Source organism: Rissa tridactyla, chromosome 14, assembly GCF_028500815.1.
Source record: "Rissa tridactyla isolate bRisTri1 chromosome 14, bRisTri1.patW.cur.20221130, whole genome shotgun sequence".
Taxonomy (NCBI): Eukaryota; Metazoa; Chordata; class Aves; order Charadriiformes; family Laridae; genus Rissa; species Rissa tridactyla.
The window spans coordinates 6,415,483-6,432,641 of NC_071479.1; the positions used below are offsets into that span (position 1 = coordinate 6,415,483).

At 37.9% G+C, this 17,159-nt stretch overlaps 1 protein-coding gene across 10 annotated transcripts in view; it reads right to left on the bottom strand.

Moving 5' to 3' along the window:
- GARNL3 (GTPase activating Rap/RanGAP domain like 3) overlaps positions 1 to 17,159 on the bottom strand; it is a 56,892-nt gene that overhangs the window by 13,576 nt on the left and 26,157 nt on the right. For 7 of the 10 annotated variants that reach the window (XM_054220856.1, XM_054220854.1, XM_054220857.1 and 4 more), the window contains 9 exons: positions 16,604 to 16,707; positions 15,304 to 15,412; positions 12,838 to 12,883; positions 8,406 to 8,512; positions 7,433 to 7,554; positions 6,548 to 6,652; positions 4,302 to 4,376; positions 3,237 to 3,348; positions 2,420 to 2,518 (listed from right to left, as the gene is read on the bottom strand). In XM_054220856.1, coding sequence (XP_054076831.1) covers positions 2,420 to 2,518; positions 3,237 to 3,348; positions 4,302 to 4,376; positions 6,548 to 6,652; positions 7,433 to 7,554; positions 8,406 to 8,512; positions 12,838 to 12,883; positions 15,304 to 15,412; positions 16,604 to 16,707 — 879 coding nt within the window. The remainder of the gene's footprint in view (positions 1 to 2,419; positions 2,519 to 3,236; positions 3,349 to 4,301; positions 4,377 to 6,547; positions 6,653 to 7,432; positions 7,555 to 8,405; positions 8,513 to 12,837; positions 12,884 to 15,303; positions 15,413 to 16,603; positions 16,708 to 17,159) is intronic. The other 3 variants (XM_054220855.1, XM_054220863.1, XM_054220859.1) reach the window with 1 other exon arrangement.

The window sequence follows — 17,159 nt, forward strand, 5'->3', positions numbered from 1 at the left end:
TGCACTGAGACTGGAGATGGTTTTTAGTGCAGCCATTCAAGACTGAAAAAAGTTTATTCTAAATTTATTACCGTTTTCTCCTAGATTCTGCCTCTGTCTAAGCAGTTGCTCCTCCCATGATAACTGTACTGTTCACTCTTTGTACTCGAGCTACTATTTCAGCTAGATATTTTATAAACATTCTTGGTGAGGCAGACAATTCCCAAACGCTACAACTGTGTACGCATAGCAAAACTCAAGAACTTTTTCTGGCCAATCTGAATATCTACATTCTTCAAATCAAGAAATGGTTGTAAACAGACAGACACTGATGGGAGCATGTATTACCACCTAAATTAAGCGCTGTTATTTTGGGGGATTATGCCAAACTTCAGAAGACCTTTTATGCTTCCATCAAACATGCCATATTTACCGCCGTGAAGATGCCATGTGTCTGCTGCAAAGAATAACACATATGATAACTTCTTTCCCAGGCAGGCATTTCACTATGAAGGCAGAACAACGACCACTGCCTTCACTGGAATTGGTTTGATATGCTTTTAAAAAGGAATTTAGGTTTAAATCCCCATAGGCCACGAGATGTGCACCCCACAGGTTGACACTAAGCCTGCCTTTCAGCAGACATAAATCTTCACCTTTCCTTGTGGTTCAAAATAGCTCTGGTTCTGTGACTGGTGTGTCCTCTAGGATGCACCACTCCTCTTTCACAACACTAGCTCTTTTGCAGATGTTTCAAACAACCCCACTGTAGCATTAGATTTATCTGTGGCTGCCTATAAAAGTGACCATCATCTGAGCGGTTTTAGTTTTTCTTAGCCTCCTACAGACTTGATTCTTCCAAGCTCTTCCTCATACCCCCTCGCCCTCGTGTTCTAGGTATTTCATAAAATGAAACTGGAACGAAAAATACGTGTTTGGAGGACAAAACAGACCCATTTTCATGCCTTGCCTCCCATTACTAGGACAAATTTAACCAGCAGATGTCCCAAACAACCCTGCTGCAGTGTTAGACATAACTACGACTGCATGAGAACATAGGCCATTGCTACCAAAGCAATTTGTGCTGCCATCATTGATAGCTGCTGCATTGGTGCCTTCTTCAACATCTTCTCTTGGAATGTTGACCTGAATAAGCTCTTGCTGATAGTGAAGCTTAAAAAGTTAACCTTGTAGTATATAACATTTTATCCTAAAAACCCACAGAGTCTTTGAACCCAGTTTACGAGCTCAGTATGAGCATGCTTTTGCTCATCTAACTCATTCGTTTTCTCAGTTTTGCTGCTGAGGTGTAATCTGAAAGTGGAAGGCAACTATGATTATTCTTCCATCCCAGGTCTTAATTCCAATATGCTATGCAAATACAAAATAGGAGGCCAGAATTCTGTCAAGTGTGAAAGAACTTTCTCCTAAATGCTTCGAAAAGCATCCATATCAAGAGTTAAAAACCTTTACAATTTTTTTCATGAGTAAAGTTTGAAGTTTCATGAATTGATGCCAGTAATACCTTGTTCTGTTATCTCAAAATGCCTGTTTACATCTCCCTCTTCAGGTTTAACTGAACAGTACAATGTTTTGACAATTAAAAGTAATAATCTTGTCTAGAAGCTTCATAAACTAAGCTTTTCAGGTCTTCAGAAACGTCAGCCACCCTCCAGGTGTCTCGAGAGAGAACTGCAAATGGCTCTCAGGTAGTTTGAGCCAGTTCTGCAAGGTCACAGGGTGAACTTCATCAGGTACCGCCAAACTGCGCAACTCCCAATGACAGAAAAGGAACCACGTATTACCCTTGTACCCTTGTAACTTCAGCCAATACTGAGAAAACAGAAATAATGTGGTAAAAAACAATAAAACAATCATACTGGTAATTCTTTTTTTCTGTGTTACGCATAAAGATTCTGTTCTTGCTTTGTACATGTTCACTTTGTGAAATTCAATCACAGACTATTGGGTAAAAAGTACCTCACTGAAAAAGTGCACGTTTTATGAACATTAATGTTCCAAATGAGGCAAAAAAGGAAACACTGTCAGTCCAAACAACCAGAATGCAGTGACAGTTAACAGAATAAATACCAATGAAACACATTTGGTAAAACAGTGACAGCATAATTTCCCCACATTTTTCACAACTGAATAAACATGTAATTCAGTCAAGGAGATTTCGAAAGAGTGTTGAGTTCCTGCAGTGGCTGAAGAAAGACCATATGACCAATGTCAGGCTTGCCTTGAAGGAAACATGAATGAGCATTCAGGGATTTTCCTCCACCAGCCTTTTATAAAATAACAGCAGTTGCTGCATGTGCTATCTATGTCTACTTGCATCTAATATACTTGCCACTGATCGACGTGATTACCTGGTAAGACATACTGCCCAGCGCCAGCCACATTCACATGAGAATCAAAGAACAGGGACCTCTCCTACCTTTGTCTGTCCGGGCAATCAAAAGATCCAGAGCTTCCAACACATGCATCTGCTTTATTTGGAGAGTTTTATCAAATACTTGCACTGATGGTTGACCGTCTAAAAAAAGAAACACACACAACTATTCAAATTCCTGCTAAAATTTGCTAGTCATTGGTTTTGATCTATTTCTTTCCTGAAATAAGCACCTCGGTTTTTTCTCATGAAAACGAAAAAAACTGCATAAAGCTGCTACGCATACCACAGCATCATGGCCAATTCCTCCTCACGGGAGAGTTTTATCATTGCCACGGATCAGATTATGCAACTGAAGCCTAAAAGGGACCTTCCTTTGGCAAGTTTTAGAATTTTCACCAAGAATAACTTAATTCCCTCAGTCCTCCTGGCCTTATGTGGCACACAGAAGATAAGGGTCAAATTAGCAATATCATTGAGGAAGCAGGCTTTCATTGTCACGTAAGCCTTTGGCATCATGCTCGCTATCATCAAGGGCTAAGAAATCCAGACAAGCCATTTAAACACTCCTTGAGCTTGGATGTGACTTCCTAAGTCTTTTCAGATGGTCAAGAAAACAATATCTGAAATAACAAAATATTCAGAAATCTGCATTAACATTGGCTCCCCAACACGGCTTGATTCTGGTGCAGAGACAATTTTTGCAACTACGTTACATAAATGTAATAAATTCACTTGAATCGGTAAACATCCCTGTAGATGAAGACCTACAAACACCTGGACAGAACTTATGCACATACATTTTCAAGAAAATGGTCAGATACATAAAAATTGACACAAAAACACTGGATCATTTACTAACCATCTATTAACAAGATGCCAGCATCTGTAGAAACCAGCAAGGACTGGCCCCAAGAATCTGCACAGACAATCTCATGAGGAAAATTACTGCAGAAAGATTGAGATTCCCAAGGCTATGAAGTAACATAAGGGATACATATTAAGTACACTAAGAAATACAGATCATACAGACACAGAATGTGATGGACAATGGCAAGTAATAACATGTAAATGCTTTTGGGATGCATTTCCAAACAGTATATTTTTTGAATTTGAAATATCAAAATTTAGTTAATTTTCTTGTAGAGGAAATACTCTCCGTATTAATTGGGCTTAGAGATAATAAGCGTAAGACACATTCCTGAAGCACTAGAATTAAAACGCATGCAGCTGATACTCAGTGCAACCCTGGAAATACTCAATATGTATTTTATTTAAAAAAAACAAACTACAGACTTAAAACGTATGTACCACCATGCATATGCAATTTGCTTACATTTTATGGCTCAGTTTGTGATGTTTAGTCACCAGCACATGATACAGCAAAAACTGCCTTTCTGCCAAATTGCTCTTTCATCGTGTGTTCCCTGCAGCTACCTCCCAGAGTCTGCCCCTCCTCCCCCAATTTAAACATTAGCTGAAGTCTCTGCAATTCTAGAAGCACTTCTGAAGCTTCTGTATACAAGATGCATGCCGAAGAGTGTGGTTTGCATCTTTGACTGCCCAATGCCCTTGAACAAAATCTGGTACTACAGGAAATAAACACGCAACTGAATTTTATTTTACACTTGATGCAGAAGTTAAAATAAAAGATAACTGCATATGGACAATAGCATTTCCATCAAATATGCTCAGCTATAAAAACATCCACACTTGCTTTAACTTGAGAAGTGCTTCTGCCTCCAGGCTCATCCTTTATTAATTCGATATTGGCTGCAGAATCACTTTGACACTACACATTTCATCTTTGCTGCTACAGCACCTGATTACAAAAGTAAATAAACAGTATGCAGACCTGATATGCAATGCCATACTCGATAAAGTTTTATTTTTTCATAACTCTCCTCAGACAGACAGGTTCACTCACCTCCTTTTTACAAAAGCTTGTGGTTGCCAAGTTAGCTGTGGCATCCCCTTTCACAGTGGTTTTCAATTTCAATGCCTAATACAAACAGACGTTTTATTTAAATTGAGTTTTTGTCAGCAACAGCCAAGCTAAAGACTATAAAGAAAGGACAATTTAGGACTACAAAATAACTCCAGTTTGGAATTCCTGTCACATTTTAAGTAATTAGGAAAGAAGCAGAATTCTGTATACCCTGAACAAAACACATGCCAAGGACACACGATCACAGTATCACTAATTCTTCAACTAGAAGTAAGTAGAAGTGAGCTTGTTCCGAAAGGGCTAAGCACTCTAGATAAACACTGTATAAACATAGTTTGAGTGAGATACAGCGTGTATCTATTTAAGGTATCCTATATACCTTCATTGCTAACCTTTGCAGCAGCGTTCCTATAAAGCGATGACACGTGCATTCTTTAAGGCAAAGTTTAGAAACTACCTAAACCAATTTTACTGCCCTAAAGCTTGCCTACCATCATGCACGGTCTCTGTGAAATGGCAGTAATGAGCTGCACGGCCCATCTGCTCATTTGCATTAAGCATGGCTGTCAGCTTACAGACACGCACAAAATACTTCATTGCCTTAACATCGTAATTTCATCCCACTAGTCAGCAGAGATCACCTTGACAGTAAATAAGATTTAAACATACTGCTGAGCCAGTCATCAGCAAGTTTTCTTTACCATCTAAAAACCCAAGTGACTATAACTAAGGGACAGAGACATTCACAGAGTTTGGCAAGAATGATTACAAGCCACTTGTAAGGCATGTTTTGAAATGTGCTCAAACCGACAGTTTGTCATCAGAGGAAAGTTCTTTTAGGGAAGGGAAACATTTAAATGTGAAAATAATCTCCAAGAAAAACACAACCAAACAACTATCTATGAATCTTTAACCCACATATTAGATTTCCCTTCGACGAAGACCATGCCGAGGATGGAAGTCTTGTTTAAGAAATGGGTCCCAACTAGATTTGTTATGCGAGTGTCTCATCAGCGTTTAACTTGGGGGGTGGTGGAGGGGACCAGGCCTGTAGGTTTCTATACTTTCAATAATCATGATTTTCTTTAACTTCTGTAAAGTAATTAGTAAACTTGAGGAATAAATCATTGGTTACTTCTGTCCAAATATTACAAACACATTCACTTTTTTACACCTGCCTAGCTATTTCAAGGTGGTTGGGGAAAGGGTGGGCAAAGCACAGAGGAGTGGACTTCGCACCAGGCCAACGCAAGCTTTAACAGCCCTGAGGTTCTTTGGCACCAGCTCTCAACCACCTGGCTCTGCTCTCTACCTTTAACTGGGTCTGGAACTTCTCAGACTCTTCCACTCTTACGCTTACTCAGACGAAGAAAAGGGAGGGAAGGCAGGAGGTTTGTGTTTTGTTGGTGGGGGTTTGTTTGTTTGTTTGTTTTGTTTCATATTTTTTCTGTTTTGGTTTCCTGCTCTGTTAACTCCTGCTGAGTTAAATCAGCTCAGAAAAGAGGTATTCTTAAGATAAGCAGCCGAAACATGTCACCAGTCCAGGAACAAGAAGAGACAAAAGGGGAAGGGACAGGGGAAGCGATGAGCATAGACACCGTCTTTTTTTCTGCTGCAGTGAACTGTCAGATCAAACCAGACTATCTAAATCATCAGGAAGTTTTACCCCTCACTGAATCAAAACGTCAATAAGCCCATAGAAAATTGGAGTCAGCGCCTGGTATGTTGGCATCCCAGATGCGTGGCAACCTCTGACTTAGCAGAAAGACTGTCGAAACTTCTTCCTGACTGAAGTAGGGTAAATAATTTCTAAGAAATTCAATCTTAAGAAAACATATAGAGGAAACATTCAGAGGAAACCCATGAAAGATTGTTTCTTCAAAGCGCAGAAAGAGCACTCTTCTGCTTGGAGGCAGAAAGCATCTGCTGCATGACGTACAGAAAGACCTTTTAGGTTTGATCCTAAGGTGTGATTTTTCCAACCTTCCTTTAGCTTATGTATTTTATAAATACTTGTAATTGTGTTGTGTACCTAGGTGTTACAGATAAATACCTCTATTCGTATTTTACTTTAACGTAGTTTAATACAATACTACAAAACTATTTCTGATTGCAGAGAATTGCGTTAAGTCCTGACGTAACTCTGCAAGCTAATCAAGTTCTAAAAAAAAAAGGGTGACACAGCCTTTGTAAACGTAGGCGCATACCTCCTAAGCAGATCCTACCTGACCAAGTCGGACAAACTCTGCTTGCCGAGCTTCCTCTTTTTTCCGTGTTGATTTTGGTGACTCTGGTAACACATCACTGAAGGACCTTCTATTAAGCATGTTCTAAAACAGAAAACGTTTCTTTTTTAAACTGAACCAAAAGTTTTCATAGTTTTTTAATCTGAGTCAACTTAGAGTGATATCATTTAAATTTTGTGTCTTTTTTTTTTTATATTTTCCTGTAGTGATGAATCTAACTGTACACAGCGTCTCAGAGAACAGAAACTGCAACTCTTCCAATCCTTGAGTGGTTTATTTTCCAATTTGTCAGAGTTTATCACTGTCATGTTTTATACAATCATTACAAAGACAACAGACATGAATATATGGACAAAAAAGTTTAAGTAGATCTATTTAATTAAGAGACATAAACAGTGGGGAAAAATAGCATCTCACTAATTGTAGAAGTATTGACCTTCTTTTTAGTTAGTTAAGAATGACCTTAAAGTAAGTCTTCATCACCTAAAATGAAGTTCTCATTGTTATCCAAGGGTAAAAACGATCCAAATTACACATAACGAAATGAGTAAGCGCAGCTTTTATGGTGAGGAGACTAATACCTGTATTTACAGAGCCTAAAATTCCTACTCCCTTGCTGCAGGCAAGCTTATACAAAGTATGACATTGTTATGCTGCTTCTCCCACCTGGTTTAATGCATGAAGAGTCTTATCCTGAAAGGACTGTTTGTCAGCTGTACACCAAGTTATATGACGACTGGCACTCAGTCTAGTGTATGCAATTCAGGGCTCATTAGGACCACAATCTTTTAAAGCAATGGACCATTCAATTGACTAGTGAGAACAGAAGAGCAGAGGTAAGGGATGCAGAGACTTCTGACTTACATTTACCTTGTGTAGATCAGGCATCAGGTCTTGGTATAAAGAGCGGATCAGCATGTCTAGAGTGCGTTGACGTTTCTGAGAAAATGTTGGGGTTTCCAAGGTGGCTTTTTCCCCATTTATTACTAAAATATTATGGAAAAGAAGATACATTACCTAAATGAACTTTGACAACTTCCCCTGATTCTAGTTTGCCTCTCTACAAAAATACCTGGTTTACCCTTAGTAATTCAGAGTTGCCTCCTTTTTCCACGTTTTTTAGTGAATAATGATCCCTTAAGCTTAAAAAGAGAAAAACTAGTAACAGGAGAATTCTACAAGGCATGCCAATAACCTCCTAACTAATAAAAAAATTAAAGACAAACCTCTAATCAATTTAAGTACCAAACCAATTTAAATACACAAAATGACTTATTAGTCAAGTTCCTGTCAGGTAAGCATCTAATTGTAATCACCACAATCAGTTCTCAGAGATTTCTTTTTCGCTGATTTAGAAGGGCAAGAAAGGGTTAATGAAAACTGGAACTGAATCATTATAGAATTAAAAAGTTCTTGAAGGTGCTGAAAGGGACCTATGCTGCACGCATTCAGAAAAGCTTATGTTTTCAGGTTTTCAGAGCTGCTAATCTAACACCTTCTATTACTAAATACCGAAGAGCATTATAAATTCTTTCAGATCTCCAAGTCCTTTAAGAAAATACAAAGCTAAATACGGCTGTACATTCTGCAAATGTAAAAGTCAGTTCGTATCAAGCAGCCTGAGAAGCATAATAGCAAAGAAATTCATTTTTTTGTTAATCTGACTGGAACAGTTTGATGGAACTGACATTCCACCTATGCTACAAATTTGAAAAAAAATTCTATACAGAACAGCAGCATATACAAGAAAACGTGTTTACATTTTAAGCACCATGAATTTCAATTTATTAAAGCACTTATTAAAAAAGTGTTTCTAGCAAAAGAAAATCTAACTTACATTTCACTAACACAAAATCCCTGAATTCCTGGTGATTTGTAAACACAGGTGGGGATGGAAGGGGAGGCCCAAAGAGAGGAACACTTTCTTCTGAAAATATTTTCAGCCTATTGAAAGAACAAATCTTTATCTATATTGAAAGTCACATTCAAAAGCCACTGGCTTTATACACACTATTCAAACCACAAAGAACGAACTGCAAACTGTTATCTGAGCATGTCTTAGGTAGGAACTCACATGAGTCTAACAAAAAACGTTCACTTGGAATTATTCACTTGAGCAAAATTCTGCTTCCTTTACACAAACTAACACTGGGACACTAATAATTACAACAGCATTTTGCCGTTCTACTCATGGAACTATGCTTTTAGTGGCACTAGCAAAACCTAGTCCTTTCCAAAAAAGCAGTAAAACAACAGTTCTTCACCTACAAAATATGTTCTCCTTATAGATTTCCACCTTACCTATGCATTCACCACACGCATGAAATATTTGATTCTTTCTGAATACCAATGGTGTACTACAGCTGAATCTGTATCTCGGGAATAGCACTGAGGAAGAAAGAGTCAGAATGATTCCCGTGACAGCTGGATCTGTTGAGTTCTTTTAATCCATAAGGAATCCGGCATAACAAGAATGAATGGCAGGTACAAAACCCATGCACACAGCATGTTCAGCAAGCCGCAGCTCCTTTAAGGCAAGTAATCATTCCTTGGTACTTCCAGTGACAGTCTGCACAATTTTCTTCACTGTAAGACAGCAGTCAGACAAAGATCTTCTAAGCAGCATGTGCAGCTGACACAGGTCGCAGCAAGTTAAGTGGTAAAATTATAGATTCAACCCATCTCTACTGTTATACAGACCAGTCAGAATTTGCTTGCTCAAAAAACCCCAGCAGTGATTGACTGGTATTGAGTCAAATAGATTCTAATGGATTTATCTGGTCTTTTTTCACAAAAGCTTAGAAACTGCACATAGAATCTGAAATGCAGTATTACGTTGGCATGAATATTGATCATTCTAATACCGGTTTCACATATTTGAGACAATTTCAGAGATGCCCTGTGTTTATCTTATTCCATCCAGGTAAAAAAAATAATCATTTATCATTACACAGGGTGTGAAATGTTCATTGGCCTAGAGCAGAATGAGTTAAGACGAGGAAAACCAGAACAAAACCGACCAAAAGAACAGAGTTCTTGAGTGACATAAAATATAAAGTAATTCTAAGCAGAAATTCAGTGTCAGACCTCACAGAGGCATTGTATATGAAACAAGGAAAATTTGTCTCAAAAGCCTAGAGTATTCTCTCTTTCTTTTGACTGAAATTTTGTCCGCTTGGAAGACTGTCTTCACAAAAACGTAACAGAAGGAACAAGAGTCGCATGCGGGCCTAAGGTGTAGGGACAGAAAGCAATATAATTAGGCCAAGCTGAAAGATACAGTAATGTATTAAGCCTGTCACATAGGGTAAAAATACTGCATGGTATGCTCTACGGGAAGATGTGTAAGACTGGCAGAATGAAGCTACTAAGGAGTAAGACGGACTGGTCTAGCAAAAGCAGCCAGTTATTAAGAGCGAGAGAGACAAATTTATCTTATTTACTGCTACCAATTTTTTCCCAAGTAAACAGCAACGTAAAAAGCATTTACCACAGCTAGCCCATCTACTGACTATTAGCTTACAGTTAGGACAGCATTAACTTCTTAAAGGCTAGTGAGGGATGTATACCCAGGTTTCTGTCCCAAAACAAGAAGAAAAGCAGGAAAGAAGTAACTGAGCTTTCACTGCACACTGCAATCACGAACATATTTTGTGCCTCTCACAGACTTGGGAATGTTGAAAAGCAGAATCTACGAGAACAATAAATTGAAAAAGAAAATGCAAGAAGGTGCTCATAAAATCTTAGAGCAAAATAAAACTTCTCCTTTTTTAAATTGCACTACAGACATTTTCCAAAACAAACCTTAGCTATAAATAGGAGTTGGGGGAAAAAAACCCTGCATATGCAAACTGAAGTATTACGCCGTTGAATTCTTCTCCGGAGCTAGATTTAATGGCACGCTGGAGAAACACAGTAATATAGATTTCTCTCATCTTATTGAATCAAGATTTAAGTTTCTTAGCCATATTGAAAAAGAAAGTTATTTCTAGTGAAAAAAATCTTTTGAGACATACTTGTCCATATATATATCCCCCCTGTATATATATATGCACCTCAAGCACTCAAGTTTGTAGACCTTCAACTCCTGCTCCTATTTGGCATATACATGTTTTGCCTCATCTCATACCCCACTTCGGCAAGGATCGTGTGAACCTTCTACTCCAGCGTGGCCCAAAATAAAGACTCCCAAATATTAAGGGACTAGAAGAAAAAGGTAAGACAGGAAAAGCACACATATTTATCAGCAAGCTCTCGTGAAGAAATCTAGTTAATATTAACCCATTTTCTTCTCGCCTTCACATTCTTGTGCATTTCCACATTGGCACTGCAGATGATTTCAAGTAACATTCATAAATGAGCAGGCGGAGCTGCAGGTGCACAAAACCCACCAAACTCTTACAGCTAATGATCAAGTTTTGGAGCTAGGCGAGAAGGCTTAGCCAGTCCTGTATCTTTGAGATACAAAAAGTTCCAGTAACCTATGCAGCAAGAGGAGCATATTCTTAGATGACTGTGAATATTGCTCGGCTTATGAAGGATAAAAAACTTTCAAAGCAAGCCAGAATTTACATACATTGGAATGGTTGGAACCATGTGATTGCATCTGAGCAGCAGCTTCTGAAACCATGGACCATGGCTGGTATCAGTGGCCTGTACCGTGCACTGAAGGAGAGGCTAAAAGAACACCTTCTACACTTGTACTACACTTCTTAGCTGTCCAAGGCTGTTCAAAAAAAGCACTAGTGCCAGGTGATCAGTTCCAGGGATAGTGCTGGTCTCTTTCACAATCTGCCCTCAGAGTTATGGAATTGTCAATGAAGGTGGAAGCAAAACTCATCTACCTAAGGACCCTGTATTCCTGGAAGCCACTTCCAAGTTCAGCTTCTTTCTTTCCACTAGAACGTAACTAGTAGTTCACCTGAAAGGAGCAGACCCAATCTGTCAACCTTCAACTCTGTCCTGCAAATGTGGGGTACAATGACTTACAAACAGTTTAAAATTCTGCTAAATAATAACTAATATCACGCAGGCTCACACAGCCATTAGAATTTGCATTCAAAGCCTAACACATTGACTTGCCCCTTCTATCTTGCAAAGTTTTTTAGCTTTGAGTGTTGTAGACATACACACACACATGCCAATTTGAGGCATAATTTTAGTTTCATGCCCTGAAATTTCCTTTCCAGTGCTGGATAAACCAAACATTTTGGTTTCCTAATATAAATTCTTTAGCCATGAGAGACTTCAGCATCTGAGCTGACACTGATTTCAAACTTAACCAATCCTCTCCTCAGGCACGTATCCAAAAGAGAGCACAATTCTCCCATATCTTTTTGACCTAGTCTAAGTACTAAATAAAAGAGGCATCACTACAGACATTGCTAGCACTTTGTAAAGGAAAAAAAAGCAAGCCTACGTCCTATACTGAGAACTGCAGCACACACCATTAGCTAAAAGGCAGCTCTCTTATTTCTTATTTGGTTCAAGCCACACGTGAATCCCTCCTATGGGCTCGGACAATGACATCCCTGCTTTTTCAAGACTGCCAGATATCTTTGGCACCTCACAATAAAGCTCAAGACAGTAGTTAGGACTAACTATTTGGTTAAAGCCACTTTGTCCATTAAACCCTAGACAAGAGGCTGCAGAAATGCTTGTTTTTCAGATGCTGGTGAGACCTAACAGACTCAGACTCGGACAGCATATGCCTCCAAGTGGGAGGGTCCCAAGGCCAACTGAAAAACAGATGAAGAACACATTATTTACCAGCAAAATTCCACTTGGTTTTAGGTATGTGATGTCCAACTGTACAAGTACTCTATTAAGGTCCTTAAAAATGAACTAGTTTGCTTAGCAACAATGAAACCCAGACCTGTAAGGATCCACAGTCCACGGCTATCACACCACCACATCATCACTGTGATGATTAACTTCCATCATACATGTAGCTCACTATGTCATCAGCCTCACTAGATCACGATGTTCCAGGCATATCTTCCATCATTTTGTCACATTTCATCTGAACAGTAGTTTTGCCCCCTTAGTTTATGCCTGTTCCAGAATTTCATTTTTCTGATGGTTAGAAACGTGCAACTTATTCAAAGCCAGTTTACAGCCATCTACATCCAGGTCCATATTGCTCTTCAATTTCATAAATTCAGTTGGCTTCCTGGCATACAGACAGGTAGGCAATACAAACTCTTTTCCTGTTATCTCTAAACCATCAGAAATTCAGTGTGAAGTTATTTGTTACAATCAGCACCTACCTGTAACTATCATTCTGCTTATTATATCTCACTAAGGCAAAAATATCTGCCATGCAGTTAAGGAAGTTAATCCACTACTAATGAAGCTCACATGTATTTTAATACACTTTTTCCCCCCCCCGGCGTAGATCACAGATTTAATAAAGGTAAAATATATTAATCAATGTAAGTAATAAAATATTCTAGACTATACACATTTTACTGTTTAAAAAGGAGGTCCCATACAAAATTTTATCGTGTTTGATCAACAGTTTTAAAAATTGAGCTAGTACCACAAAGACAGACTTCTTGCTGTTAGATGAAGCATAAAATGCGCTATACAATTTTATGTTTTGTGTGTGTTTGATAGGCTTGTGATTAAAAGTTCTTTTAGTTGATAAAAAAGTACTGACTGTGAACTTTGCTTATACGAAAACTTCCACTGAAGAAAAAGATTTCAATAGGAAAATTTAGCTAATAGAATTATAAGAAAATAGAGAGGATGATTTAAAGTGCAAGCATACGAAGGTGTATTACCAGTCTTGATTCATAACTTTGGGCAAATCTGGGCAAAAAAAAATCAGAGAAATCCTTATGGTTGCCTTGCAAGGTATTTTTATGGAATCAATTAGAGGCTTCTTCCTTTGATAGATTTCCTGAACACTGTCTCTAAATTTTCGGTCATTATAAACTGTGTCAAGGAAAGCGTAAGTCTGAATAACTTAATTGGCTGTATGGCTTTGTTACAGATAAAACGAGGAGACCTTTGCCAATAGCTGTGATCAGCACTGTTGGAGACTGCAAAATGAAAAAGACTTTATGGTGGCATTCAATTATTTCACGATAAGCATTCAGTGCTATTTAAGATGCTTGACAGTATATTACCTAGTCTCCAGCTGCAATTCCAAAGGGGCAGAGGTCTCCTGTATGCCCAGAGTCGTATCTGCCAGACCTGTACAGACATTTCAGATATATTGGGACATCTAAATTGGTGCTGGATGCCTTTATTTGGTAACTCAGTGCTACCCCACAGATGACACACGGAAACCCTTACAGCAGCTATCACTGCTGTACAGGACAGCACAGTGGGATATCTGTAAGCTATTTTTTCCCCATTGTAGAAGTAACAAAAAAAGAATGCTATAGTATGTAAGAAAGTAAGAACGAAGCGCTAGTAGAGATTCAATGAGCTTTGAGATTTACCACATCTGACACAGATCAGTGTCAAGCCTCAGTTTTCTTGAGGACACCTTTATCCCTGGCTACTGTCAACCGAAAATACCAGGAAGGTGATATGACTCCATCAACCAGCTGTGGATTACTTAAAATGACCTAAATGATAGTATGTCCTTATGGATTTAGGGCAAATCCGCCGCTCCAAATCATTGACACCAAGAACAGTTGAACCTCAAAATGTTTGTCAAAAAACGAAAAGAGTGGGGTATATCAATTACATCACAACAAGCCCTCCTAACAGCAATAAGGGAATAATTCTTCCATTTTTATTAACGCTGAGACTTGGAAGAGGTACATTGATTTGGTAAACATTTCTTATTAAAAATACCTGGGTTCCTCTGATATCTAAAAATTTTTTATTTTTTTTTAATTGTGGAATTCTTTTTGCTCTAGTCGCTTCTTCCATTTAAAAAAGAGTTTAACACTAACAGCTTAAATCTAAAAAGCAAGAGCAGTTGTGGATGAAACTACCAAGAAAGTTCTAAGAACAGTTAGTCAGCCTGAGAACTAGGTTTAGAAGTTGTAAGCTTTGCGATCATTTTTAAAAACTCAGCAACAGAGCATGAATAGAAATAAGAGTTTTCTTCTTTCCATCCATTTTTCTTCATTCCATTCCACCTAGCCTCAGAGATGCCAGATGGGGATCTATGGACCACTAGTGTGACCCCACGACAATCCCAAGTGATTGGCAGCTGGTTTTTGGAATCATAATGTCTTCACAATGTTTTCAGCCAAAAGTTTGAAAAACACGGGTTGCCAAAAATCTGGAGAATATGTGGTTTATGGTCTGAAAGACTTGAGAAATACTGATCTAAAATACATAAATACCTAAAATAGACAGCATCTAAACATTAAAAGGCAATATTCAGTAGTTAATGCCAAATTAATACACATCACTAACAGAAATATTTTTATGAATTTATATTTTATGAAAATGCATGAAATTCAATTTGTGAAGTGACCCAAATAAATGCCTTCAATAAAAACATGTTTTAAAAAAATCACATTCTTGCTTTGACCTTATCTTCTAAGTGGTTCAACATAAAAATTGTTTTATGAGGCAGACTTAGAGATACCTAGTCAAGCAGTTGAAGGTAAAGAAATGCAAGAATGCAACTGGCTTTCTAAAATAGTTTTCACTTCCATAAACAGCATGCAGGGTAGACTTAAAAGTAATATTGATCTTAAAAAAAAAAAAAAAAAAAAAAAAAAAAAAAAGAAAACCACTAGAAAATGTAAGGAAAAAGATACGTGTAAAATGAGAGCGAATCATGGATGGCTTGAATGCTGGAGAAGACTCTTCACCTTCCTGAAATACGATAGTGACAATGTCATTTCCAATATGTCGCTTCCTTTCTACCTGGAAAAAAAAAAAAAAAAAAAAAAAAAAAAAAAAGAGAGACAGACACAATGCCTTAAAAGACATAAATAAATACCTTAACAATTCTGTGAGAGAGAAGGGTAAAACAATATTCCTAAACTGCAAACAGAAATATTACAGTCAATATGACTGAAGCCAATATAAAATTATTACTTAACTATAAGCACGTAAACCCAGCAATGCCATCATGCACATGCAAGGCAGCTGCTGAAACAGCAGCTATTGCATATTTTATGTTAGCAAAACACTCATAATTCCGTAATTTCCACAATTAATATTCAAAAGTTGGGCACGAAACACCTAGCATTCCAAAAACGCAAATCCACCACTTGAAATAAAAGAAAAATCCTGATGCTGAGTTATTCTTTAAAAACACTAAATGTCGTGATTGGCCTCTGGTTTCTGCTGTGATCTTGTCATCAATCCAAGGCAAAAGCATGAGAAGACTGACATGGAAATAAAAAAAGGACAATGTAATTATATAATCTAATTATATTATTAAAATAATACATAATATATAATCATTGCTTAAGTAAGAAAATAGTAAAATAAGTAATTTGCGAGTAATTTTAGGTAAATCATTATGGCTGTGTGATGTATAGGTAAATGAATGTGCTTATAAAGTACTTTTTTTCACCGTATAATACACAGAAAGGTTCAAGCAATGGACGACAGCACATTTGAACAAGTGCCCAACAACCCATCTAGCCAATCTATGACTAAAGCAGTGCTTTAGAGGAAACGCACAAAACTTGCCATTTACGTGCTGACATGGGGAACTTCTTTCAAGCTACATGAATAGCTTGACTGAGCATGAGTTGTGCATTACATAGGTGAGTATCCTGACAATTCACACACGTGTGTAATTTCCAACCTTCCTAAATTCTTTGAGGTAACAATAATTCCAGCACTGAAGATCTACAAGTCATTTGAATAACAGAATACTCAATCACTTCCCAGTCAATCAATTTGGACCTTCTTCGCAACTGTCTTTTGTACCATAATAGAGATGATACGATGCATTGCCTTCTAAAAAACACCATGAAATTTTCAGCATTAAGTATAATATTGAGGAAAAAAATATAGCAAAGGTCTTAAGACTTACATCTCCAAAATATTAACAGGGGAAAAAAAAACAAAAAAAAAACAACAAGAGAGAGAACCACGTACCTGCTGCTTGTTCTCTCTAGAATATGGAAGCATGGTTGAAACATGGAACATAATTTCATGCCCTTGAAAAACTGTATAGATGGAACAGGTTCCTGTTGTGTCATCTGCAAGGGAACACAACATTCTCAGCAGGAATATGTCCTTTAAGTTTTCTAAAGATCAAAAGTATTTCAGGTCCATCTACCAAACCTTCTTTAGCCATCCTTTTTTCGTATTCATTTTAGAAAGAGTCCGCGCTGCGTGTTTTACATGGGTCCAAACCCGACTTTACAACCTAATCTGCATATTCACACACTTAAAACCTATGACGTCCTTCACCTAGCCTCCTGAAATCACACACGGTTTTTCAAGCCTTGATGCCCTACTATCACAAAGCAAGTAACATGCCAGGTTATTCTTCACCCCACTCCCATATAAAATGAAACCGCTCACCTTAAAAATACAGGTCATATAACTACTTTTCTTCAACTGTACTGCATACCAGTGATTTAAGCTAACATGACCTTTTCCTGGCGAAGCACAGCGTTTAGCATGCACATGAGGAAGTCTTTTTTGG